The 12,205-nt window shown below is 34.6% G+C and overlaps 1 protein-coding gene across 1 annotated transcript in view; it reads right to left on the bottom strand.

The window, feature by feature from the left end:
* The window catches only part of LOC106465427 (unconventional myosin-XVIIIa-like), a 95,254-nt gene that overhangs the window by 79,627 nt on the left and 3,422 nt on the right, over nt 1-12,205 (bottom strand). The window contains exons 2-3 of the mRNA XM_022393323.1: nt 7,942-8,996; nt 3,758-3,961 (exon numbers count right to left, since the gene is read on the bottom strand). Of these exons, the coding sequence (XP_022249031.1) occupies nt 3,758-3,961; nt 7,942-8,973 (1,236 nt within the window). The 5' untranslated portion in view covers nt 8,974-8,996. The remainder of the gene's footprint in view (nt 1-3,757; nt 3,962-7,941; nt 8,997-12,205) is intronic.

The raw sequence follows: 12,205 nt of genomic DNA, 5'->3' as shown, positions 1-12,205 counted from the left end.
GACTGATTTTGTGTTTTTCTGGTTATCAATATGTCATTTTATGGTATACTGAGAGGACTGGTTCCGTGTTTTTATGGTTATCAATATGTCATTTTATGGTATACTGAGAGGACTGGTTCTGTGTTTTTATGGTTATCAATATGTCATTTTATGGTATACTGAGAGGACTGATTTTGTTGTTTTTTATGGTTATCAATATGTCATTTTATGGTATACTGAGAGGACTGGTTCCGTGTTTTTATGGTTATCAATTTGTCATTTTACAGTATACTGATAGGACTGATTTTGTGTTTTTTATGGTTATCAATATGTCATTTTATGGTATACTGAGAGGAATGGTTCTGTGTTTTTCTGGTTATCAATTTGTCAGTTTACGGTATACTGAGAGGACTGGTTTTGTTTTTTCGGGTTATCAATTTGTCAGTTTAAGGTATACTGAGAAGACTGGTTTTGTTTTTTCGGGTTATCAATTTGTCAGTTTGGGGTATACTGAGAGGACTGGTTCTATGTTTTTTTGGGTTATCAGTTTGTCAGTTTGTGGTATACTGAGAGGACTGGTTCTGTGTTTTTTCGGGTTATCAATTTGTCAGTTTGTGGTATACTGAGAGGACTGGATCAGTATTTTTTCAGGTTATCAATTTGTCAGTTTGCGGTATACTGAGAGGACTGGATCAGTATTTTTTCGGGTTATCAATTTGTCGGTTTGTGGTATACTGAGAGGAATGGATCAGTATTTTTTCGGGTTATCAAAACAAGAAAGGAAGTTGGTCATCCTTTTCCCATTCAACTTTAAATTTGATAGTTGGGGGAAGTTGATTATGGTTGTTGAAAATACTTTTAAAATCACTTCTTTTATTTGGCCACACAGAAAATATATCATCAACATATCGAAAAACAAGAAATATTTGATAGATTTATATTTATCGAAGGAAATAATTCAGTTTCAAAATATTCCATGAAAAGGTTTCACAGTATTGATGACAGTGGATTTTCCCATGGCAATTCTGTATTTATATCTAAAATACTTACCAAGACAGGCAAATACATTGTTGTTTAAACATATTTTGAGAAGAGAGATAAAGGTGTCAATGGGAACGGGCAAAGATTTGTTCAGTTCAGGTAATTTTCTTTCAAGAAATTTTGATCAGGCTATCTTCTGTGTCCCTCACAGGGAATTGAATTCCAGATTTTAGCATTATAAATCCATAAATTTACCTCTGTTCCACCAGAGGACTTACTGTCCTTTGAACACTGTCTAACTAATATTCCCCAAAACAAGTTGTAAATAATTTGGTGAATGTGTAGCTCACATTACCCTATCAAATTACAGTAAAGCACAGGCTGTTCACGAGTTGCTTGAAAGCTTATCTCATGAAAATTTTATTTTACCTTATATAATCTAAAAGTTCATAATTTTTATATTTTAGTTACTTTTATAATAATAAATCAAGAATGCACATGAAAAACAAGAAATATAGTACTTATATAGGTATTCTTTTTTTTCTGCTGTCAACTGTTGATGAAACTTAACTCTACATATTTATACTAATGATACTACTGCACTAAATATTTTTTATTTAATTACATAATACACCAAATAACACAGAATAATAACACATATAAAACAAACAATGTTCTATAACTATCACAATTTTTCTGGCTTTCTAACTATACAACATGAGCCATTAAAAATTCAGCTAAGCTCGTCAATGTCTAGAGAAAATAACAAAAACAAATGATAGATTAAAACTTTAGCTTTTTATTGATTATAAATAATATAGTATTAAATGTCAGAGAAAACTAAATAGAGGAAATGACAGGTGGGCATGGCAAGATGGGTCTCATTTTCTGGTTTATGGCTCTGTAACCAAATAAGATTGAAGGCTATAAAAATATTCTTTGCCTGAGGGATGACAACATTATAATGAGTAATTTACATTAAACTTTGTACTTCTTGGAGGGGTGGTAAATACATTAGAGATGATGGGATGCCTAGAGAGTAAATGTCACAATTATCATACTAAGGGAAATTGAGGATTTATTCTTATAAAATTAAGGTTTAAAACTTATATAATATTAAAATATGGATAATTAACGATGTTTTGATGCCAAGTTTATTCATATACCATGATAATAAAATACTTTAATTAAATTTTGAACTTAAAAAAACCTTGTGACATGCTCAGAAAATGATGCCTGTATGGAAAGATTTAAGTTTGTTAACAATAAATCCAGTTCAAAAATGATTACATATTTTCTGATTCATTGTTTCAATTTTACAACTTTTTACTCTGGTATTTGAGGTCAAAGAGCATTTTATGTATTTAAAAAGTACTATATTTGGCATAGTCAATACGTTTGTACAAGGTTTTATGCCAAAAAATCTATAAAAAAATAATTCAATAGGAGTCAGGTTCAAACCTTCAAATTGAAGAAGAAAACACCAGCTTTCACTGCCAGACTATACTGACTTATTGGAAAGGGGGAGGAGATTTTCCTAGATGTGCATATTGGTGAAAGTTCCCAACTTTACGGCAGAATTACCACATGGGAAAAAATGGTCCTCAGATATGGATTAGGGCATAAAAATGCACAAGTGAAATATTATTCTGAGTATTTTGGGGAGTGACAGTTGCCAATTTATCTGTGTTAGTTCTCTAATCAAATATTACACAAACAGCTGTTCTTCAAATTTTACACCAGCATGTTAAGGTCTGTACACAAATCCTGAACCAGCAGGTTAAGTTTGGTATACAAATCTTACACCCAAAGCTAACTTCTGTAAGCAAATCTTACACTAGCAGGCTAAGTTATTCAAATTGTATATGGGAAGGATAAGTTTTCTAGAAAAATCTTATACCAGCAAGCTAAGTTCTGTAGATTAACATTTCTCAACCTTCTCAATACCAGGATTTGGTTTGCTGCCTCCATAAACTGTTCAGGATCACTAAAATGCAAGTACAACAACAAAACATTACAATTCACATGTGAATATTTTGTCAGGTTTATTATTTGTTTTTGGAAGATTCCATGGCAAGGTGACACTGACAGAACGACACTGATTCATCGACCTATGGTTGAGAAACACATCTTAATATTAACATGGTGTGTTGTAAACCTTACTCAGGTACTATGATTTACCTTCAATCATACCAACTCATGTATTGTGTAACCTGGTGTGATGTAAACCTTACACAGGTACTATGATTTACCTTCAATCATAGCAACTCATTTATTGTGTAACATGGTGTGATGTAAAACTTACTCGGGTACTATGATTTACCTTCAATCATACCAACTCACATATTGTGTAACATGGTGTGATGTAAACCTTACACAGGTACTATGATTTACCTGCAATCATACCAACTCATGTATTGTGTAACCTGGTGTGATGTAAACCTGACTCAGGTACTATGATTTACCTTTAATCATAGCAACTCATGTATTGTGTAACCTGGTGTGATGTAAACCTTACTCAGGTACTATGATTTACCTTCAATCATAGCAACTCATGTATTATGTAACATGGTGTGATGTAAACCTTACTCGGGTACTATGATTTACCTTCATTCTGAATAAGTCATGCATCATTTTACAAGCAATGATTTGTAAATCATACATAGGTATTTTATCTATTCTGAGCAGGTCATGCATGTGAAAGAAGTAACATAAACTTGTGTAAACATTTGTGACAAGAAAAATGTTTTAGCATGCATCTAAATGCCATAGATCCCAGCAAGCCCCAACACCACACCTTCTCCACATCCTCCTGGTCCACCTCCAGCACACTGCCCTGAGCATCTAGTCTCACCCACAGCTTGCCCTCTGATGGGGGCAAACTCGGGGACTCTTCAGCTGTCAGAAGATGAGCTCCAGCAAAACCACCTTTGTGAACAAGCCAAACCTGGTTTGTTTGAAGCCATGCACGATCCGCCGCCAACTGCTCAGCTGACTTGGTCTAGAAAAGTTCAAAAATAAACTTTAGTCAACATTTCACAAATATAAACCACACTGTTATACAATCCTGCAACAGGGATTTGAAAAATCTGCTGATTCATGGAAATCCATGTAATTCACTTGAAAAATATGAGTCCTGATATTCTAGCAAATCATCAAAAGCACCCTTATATCTAATCATACAGTAACAGAACATGAAAAAAAAATCTTGCAAAATTATATACGTTCAAAAGTCTTTAGTAAGATTTGTGCCTTGATGGTATGAAAAATAATGTACAAATTACATGCAAGGTTTACTGGATTTATCCTTTTCCATTTCACATCCCTGCTGCAAGTGATATTTACTCTCTAAAAACTATCACTGTTTAGTTTATCAAGTTTCCACTAACTACTATCACACTAATTCATATTTTTTCCATATAAAGGAGAAATTCTCAGCTTTTGGATATATCACCATTATTAAATCTATCCAATTTAAACTAACAATTAAATAACAGAAGTAAATTATTGATCACATAATAAATGCTCGTGAATAATAATTACATGAAAACAAAATGAAGAACTGGTAATTTTCAAAAACTGGGGTACAGCAGTTTCAAATATCTAAAGTCACGCTCTAAATTGTGTATAGCTTAACGGTACATGTTTTACATCAGAAAAGAATGAATACTTAACATTAAAACTATCACATAATTTTCTGTATTGCACTCAGTATTATATTTAAATTAATAACACTGCATTTAAAAATATCACCAACAGGGATCCAGACACGCACAGAAAAACCTGTGCATTTTATACACTCAAAAATAACGATGTATGCAAAGTGAAAGGTCTGTACATTTAGTGTACATAAATGTTTTATTTTTTTGAAGTTAACTTTATATTCTTAGTATTCACTAAACCTAATTAAGCTTATTTGATATTTTGTCACAGAAAACATTCTGTAGATTTCAGACAGACATAAGTTAACACAAAAACATTTTCAGCTAAAAAAAAAACACCAGAAGAATCTATACAAAAATTCCCATGTCTGTGTTTGTCCCCAAGTCTCCTATTTTTCTCCTTAAATAACATTCATCCTGGCTTCATGTAATTACTTTCTCATAAAACAATAAATCACTGTTGAAATCATTATATTCACTCTACACTGACATTAACAGTTTATAATCTCTCCCATTCAATGGTATTTAAAGTTACCTATAGCTGTTTTCAAAGCCGTGTTTCATTCATAATTGTTGAGACCACATAATGTGACATCATAAAATGGTGCGAATAAAATCACTAACAGAAAAGGAAAATCATGTGAGAAACAAAACATGGATAATTATATTACAAAGAGATGAGTTTCTTAGCAAATATAAACCTATACTTTTGGATGGGGAGAAAAAGTCAAAAGAAAATTAAAAGATTCATTGTTTATGAGTGAGACTCCTTGGAGCTGTGTGGAATTACAATTTTGAAAATGTTTCTTTGAAAATTATGTTAAATAAATGTACAATTAAAAATATTAGTTCTTAAAAATTACTATATATATAAGTATGTAACACTTTACGCATTCTTCAGAAAGTTATGCATTTGCAAAATGTAATTTTGAAAATGTAAGTGCGACGTCTGCACCAAAAATACCACCAGGATCCCATCCATAACTTAACTGAGGCAAGTTTAGATCAGAAAAAAAAAAGAGCAACAAAAAGCCACTCAGTGCATAAGTGTCAATCTCATCTACTAAAACAACCAACTACAAGTCAGATATTAAACGTGGCCTGTAAGATCTGTGTATTTATAAAAATAAAACACTTTAACGTATACAGCACTTCAACAAGCTATGAAACTGTTTGACAAATCAAAAAATAATTTTGTTAAAGTTAGATGAATTATGTAGATAAATTGTTGCTGCTTTGTTTAAATCAGATGCAAGTAAAATGTTCTGTTTACTTAGAAATTTTAAATGCCAAAGTAATAAGTAATCATTTCTATGCTAACTAAGTAATCCATGGTAATTCAATCCTCTAGGAGGAACTGACTGATTTTCAGTAAGCACAAAAGATAACTTTGTTTTTCATGTTATTATATACAATTTCATGAGTAACTGATTTATTATTGTAATCTTGTACAAGATCACTTAGACTACTGTGTCAGTTATGGTTCTCATACTAAAGGGAAGATAACAACAGGTTGGAAGAGAGACACTTCTACAGTTATCTGGTTTAGATCATTTAACCTATGAAGAAAGGAATCAGGTTTTCTCTGAACCACAGAAGAAAAAAAAATTATATGCAGGTGCTCAAAACTGTAAGGTTTGGATAGTCATCTTATAAGTGGTGGAATGAAAAGAAAAACTGTAAGGTTTGGATAGTCATCTTATAAGTGATGGAATGAAAAGAAAAACTGTAAGGTTTGGATAGTCATCTTATAAGTGGTGGAATGAAAAGAAAAACTGTAGGGTTTGGATAGTCATCTTATAAGTGGTGGAATGAAAAGAAAAACTGTAAGGTTTGGACAGTCATCTTATAAGTGGTGGAATGAAAAGAAAAACTGTAAGGTTTGGACAGTCATCTTATAAGTGGTGGAATGAAAAGAAAAACTGTAAGGTTTGGATAGTCATCTTATAAGCGGTGGAATGAAAAGATAAGAAATAAAAATTTTCAGGATATCAGGTTGAAGCTATGAAGACTTATATACACTTACTTCTGTCTATGCCATGTGAATAACCAATCAAAAGCTCAGAATATCCGCCTAATGGCTCTCTCGGCCATTTTCAACTATTACAACATCACCTTGTTCTTTCAATACAAATCTTGATGTTGGTAAGGCGAGTCTTTAGTCTGCTCGAAATCCCAAATACAGCTTAGTTACTAAGCTTGATAAATTATAGTGGAATTCCTTAGTATCGATATAGTAATTTATAATTTTTTGGTTATTCAACTGTATATATATATATCCTCCATGTGTGAAATTTTATAACACTCAGCAACCTATGACAAGCAGCAAACGAGTACAAAGGTCATAACTAGAAGAGATAATTGTTTACTTCTTTATTTACTGTTCTATCTTTTAAGAAAAATAAGTTTAAGAACTTGTTTGTAACTTAGTAATAATGTATCATATATAATGTATAATAACTGAAATGTGACTGTATTTTATAAAATACTAGTCCACTAAAACACAGCCAAGACAGGTCACACTGTAAAGACTAAAGGTCAATTTTATATTCTTAAAAAGAAAGAGTTAATAAAATTCTAAACTTGGAATGTAATCAGGACCATTAAAAAAATGATTAAACTACTTGATTTACTTTTAAAATCATTTAGAAAATCAATGGCATCAATACTAATGATTAAATAGGGTGGGTGGGTAAAGGTATGGTAAAATAAAACAGTTGCACCAACAAAAGGATGTCAAAAAGCAACAGGTAACAGCATTACCACTATGCATTAAGAAATTAATCACTAACTATTTATGAAAATTAAAGGTAGTTATACATTTTTCAAACATACAGGAGAATACAGTGTACATTAAGCTGCAATGAGACATTTTACTAAAGATAAATCTATTTCAAGAATAAAAGTTACATTCAAAAACTATGCACTTTACACAAGTTTGTACCATTTCCTGGCACATGTCTGATAAGGCATTTCAAACAACATAAAAATATAACTAACATCTATATTTAAATGTTCCTGTTACATCAAACTCTAATAGACTACATTAATATTACTCGTTTCTGTGAATGCCAATAAAACAATCTGTTCATAAACTAAAATAAGTAAGTATGAATTCTCGTTTTATCACAACTTAAAATCCTAAACACTTCACAGTAATCTGTAGAGATTGAACTTACTTGAGAGCTGATTCTAGAACTTCCAATTTCAGGTATTTTATATCAGAAACTAGATTAAGTAAGGACAATGAATTCTCCTACATAAACAACAGAAAATTCTAAACACCTTTTCACGGGTGATCAGTGTGGACTGTACTTACTTGAGACCTGATTCTAGGACTTCCTACTTCAGATCCATCAAAGCCACATTGGACAGTTAGTTCACTGAGTTCTGGAACAGGTTGAACTTTCAAAGTAACACTATCACCAGAAGTCTTAATCAGTTCTATAATGTCTTCCCTGCTTTTATTTTCAATTACCACACCATTCACTTCTAATAATCGGTCTCCAGGTAAGAGTCCAGTTTCATTTCCTCTTTCCAAGTTGCTCGGCTCAGCAAATATTATTGTCTGTTTTTTGTCAGTAGGTGGTAGTCCCCTGTGCTCCCCCACTGGTGCACGGCGAAGAGAAAAGCCAAAATCTCCAGCAGGCTGTCGTTGTATGGTTAGTGACCTAGCTCGAGGTGGCTTAGGTGGTGCAATGGATGGTAGCTCCAAATCATCATCGTAGCTCTTCCAAACGACATCTAGACCAGCTTGTTCTCCAGGAGGAGCAGTAAATAGTGTACGTCTCTCATCTTCCACTGAAACAGTTGGTGTAGGTTCAAGGTGCAGAACGGAACTTTTACTGGATTTTGCATTTCCCATTTGATCCATTAAAGCCATCATTTCATTAGCAAGGCTTCCTTGAGGTGATGACAAATTACTAGTTATGCTAGGTGATTTTATAGGCGATGTACATTGCATACTTGAGTATGATGATTTTACATGTAACCCTAAAGGTTTTTTTGGAACAGGAGGAGGATGCTTTACAGGCGAGCTACTTTTTCTTGAGAGAAATCCCACTCCATGGCCTTCCATGGGACTTGAATCTCCAGACTTAGCAGATGATGATAAGCTATACTCACTACCTGTACTCCTCTTCTCAGAATTCTCATCATCACCCCCAGCTGAATTTGGAGATTTCTGGTATGAAGAAAGATAGTTTTTAGTGATTTCATTTGTGCGCTTCAACTCGTCATATGTAAGCTTCTCTCTTTGTTTCCCATGCTTCTTTTCCTTTTTCTCTTTCTTTTCTTTCCGATCTTTTCCTCTTTTATCATCTTTGTCCTTATCCTTTATCCACCGAAACATTCTTTTTACTAGAAAAACTTTTCCTTTAAATAAGAAAAAAGAAAACATTGATTACTATAAAAATATCAAGTAAAACATGTTAATATAAAATCATGGGAACATTATAAGACCTTTTTACCAATCTCACAAAAAAGGCTTTGCAGATTGTTGCTTTCTTGGTATATAAGTGACCACTGATCTACAAGTAGTGTTCACTATGGATCATTTAGATATAATACATAACAAGATATTTAAACTCAAGTATTCTGCAGTTGACTTTACCCAATAAGTTCAAGTATTGTGCAGTTAGTGACCTAGAAGTTTTGTCTGCAACTACCTATTGAGATATAGATGGATAAAGATGGGGATGAATGGATGTGAAAAAAACTTTCAAGAGCAAAAAATACCAGCCTATAGAACTGTATTATTCACTTTTCCAAAACTTGGATTCAATATGTCTGTTAAATCTGATAAACTCAACCATGTTGTAAGATAAAGTCTGGATGATGGGGAGATAGGACTGTGAAGATAAGCATTAGAGACATCAAACATGGTCATCCAAAGCCTTGGGGAAAAAGACCATAGGAAGGTAAGAAGACTTATCACGGTAAACCGATGGAGATGGAACAGAATGATGACTAGATGCAATCCCTGAGATACCGGGGAAAGAACAAACAGATTGGAATAAAATCCCATAGAAGGGTGAACAACCTTGGCCAAAAGGTCTGACCACACCTCATAGAGATGTTTGTAAGGGGACATGATCCCCTGAAGAAGGGAAAGGAATGAGAACAAGAGACAATGGGTGAAGACAGGAAAAACGAAGGGTAAAGCCAATGAATAAAATCTAAACCTGTTGCCCCCAAGATTTGGTCAAAAAAGGAATCCATAGATCCAAAAATTGAGCCAAATGGGCTCCCACTGTGCCTGAGCCTAAAGATAGTTACTGATGTGAATGACAGTGTTCAAACCTACAGACAGTTGATGAATGGATCAGAGAAGAGGAATGGAATGAAAAATAGGGAGTGGAAAGAAGTCAGCAGACCACAACTGGAAGAAAATAAGCTCAGGAAAGACAGGACACAAGGGTATTCTAGGAAAAATTTTGTTGTGCAGCCTCAACCCATGACTACAACGACTCAGGTACTCAACCAAAAATCCATAGGCAGAGGAGAAAAGGAGCCAGACGAAGGTCCTGGAGATATGAAAGAGGTAGGCATACTTGGGCCTGAAGGGCACCCCCTCTTCAATAAATCCCAGCCACAGATAACCAAGTTAGAAGGGACAAGGCTGATGATAGATAATGTAAAAGGATAGTGAGGGGATGGAAAAAGCAAAAAAACTGAGCTTGTAAGCTTGAGAAAAATAAACAGAGGACAATTGATCAGAACCCTAAGCCAAAAGAAGATACTCAAGTGTTGTGAACCTAAGAAAAGGGCTTCAGCTCGATTGCAAGTCAAGGAGGACAAGGCATTGAGGTTACTGGCACCAGAATACAGTTGAGCCAAAAACATTTTCTGCATAGACTTGGATATCAGGGCTTCTAAGGAGGAAAAACATAATATTCTGAAGTTGGGGCTGAAGAAGAAATAGAAAAGAGTGAAAAAGTTAACATACCTGAGAAGAAAAATCATAGAAGGATGCAGTATGTAGAAGTAGACCCATGTCTGCACTAGAAGAATTGTTTGCAAATTTAAGCAGTAAGAAAGACTGCCTAAAATTCATATCCTCACAGATGGGAATTATATGAGGAGATACGTCTGTGTAAAGGCCTGAAAAGGGCCCAAGCCACAAGCAAGACTCCACCACCTGCCACACAATAGCCATAATGTCCCTAACAGACATTGTGGTAGTCAGTCTAGAGTAAACACAGTCCAGATGTTCAACACTAGACTGTGTGGAAATGACATCTCTATGTAATTTATATTTAGAAAATAAGAGCCATGCAGAAGGGACGGAGTGCTAGATGAAGAAGAATATGAAGAGATGGTTGGGAGTTCCTGGTTGTTTGAACAATGTTGCATTATACAGCTGCTGCAAAAAGTTGGATGTTGCCAGTGAAGTCTCTTGTAGAGGTATTTCAAGGTATCCAAAGCAAGATCATTCATAACTCTAACAGACTAGAAAGATCTTATGGTCAGAAATACCCAACTTGATGTCAGATATAGCAGAAAGTGGACTGCTGAGGAAGTAGTGAATGAGGCAGAGTCAAGACTCAGGCATAAGGAAATTACTGGAGCTACCCAAGTAGGGTGCCAGGGTCTGGGAGGGTCAAAGCATAAATGGTGGTCATCTGCTGATGACCAAGAGCAACATGAGCTAGCTTCTCAGGAAGTTTGTGAAGCTGAGGAGGAAAAGAGACTGACAATAGCAGTTGGCCAGGCCAAACAGGGTCCTTGGACAAGATGGGAATCTGTACTGCAGCAAATTTTATCATGGAATGTGCTATAGAGGATTGAGCTACTTAGAATTTTATTCCTCTGGTGATCTACATATGATTTTCTCCCCACGCCATCCAACTTAAGTGTTTGGAATGATTACAAGTCAGATTTATGTCATGCTTGTGGTAGGAAGGGAATGTTGCAGTATGTTCTGAGTTCATGCTCATCAAATCTACCTGGCAGCATGTACACCTGGCATCATCATAATGTACTCTGAGTGACTGTTGATGCAGTCAGAGAGAGAGCGCAGAAGTTTAATGAAGAAGAGGAAGCAACTGGCTCCAAACAGTTCATCATCTCATCAAAGAGAGTCTTGGACCAGGTAATTATGGCAGCAGTTCACAGATAAGTAGCATACTCTCCTGTGCAAATAACTGGATGATATCAGCAGATCTTGAAGTGGATGGAAATTTTCCACCTAAAATTGCAATCACAAACCTTAGGCCAGATATTGTTATCTGATCGGCCAATCAGCAGCAAAGTGATCTTCGGTCAGCTGACTGGGTCTTAGGATATGAATTCATCCAGGAAGCTCATGAATGAAAGTTTGCCAATTATGTTGAACTGAGGTCTATTTGTGAAGATAGAGGATGGAAAGAAGCATCCTGTCTGTCTGAAGTTGGCTGTCAAAATTTCATTGCAACTTTACATCACGAATGGCTGCAATATTATTGCACATTTAGTGACTTATAAGTTAGCTTATTGGGTGAAATTTTTGACAAGGGTACCTGTAGATATCCATGTTTAATAACATGTCAAAATGGGTTAATTATTTCTTAACCATTTTTTTGGACTTAGAATATACTAATACA

The sequence above is a fragment of the Limulus polyphemus genome, unplaced genomic scaffold (assembly GCF_000517525.1).
Source record: "Limulus polyphemus unplaced genomic scaffold, Limulus_polyphemus-2.1.2 Scaffold1941, whole genome shotgun sequence".
Taxonomy (NCBI): Eukaryota; Metazoa; Arthropoda; class Merostomata; order Xiphosura; family Limulidae; genus Limulus; species Limulus polyphemus.
The sequence above is the reverse complement of the archived record's forward strand: the minus strand, read 5'-3'. Positions and strand labels throughout refer to the sequence as shown.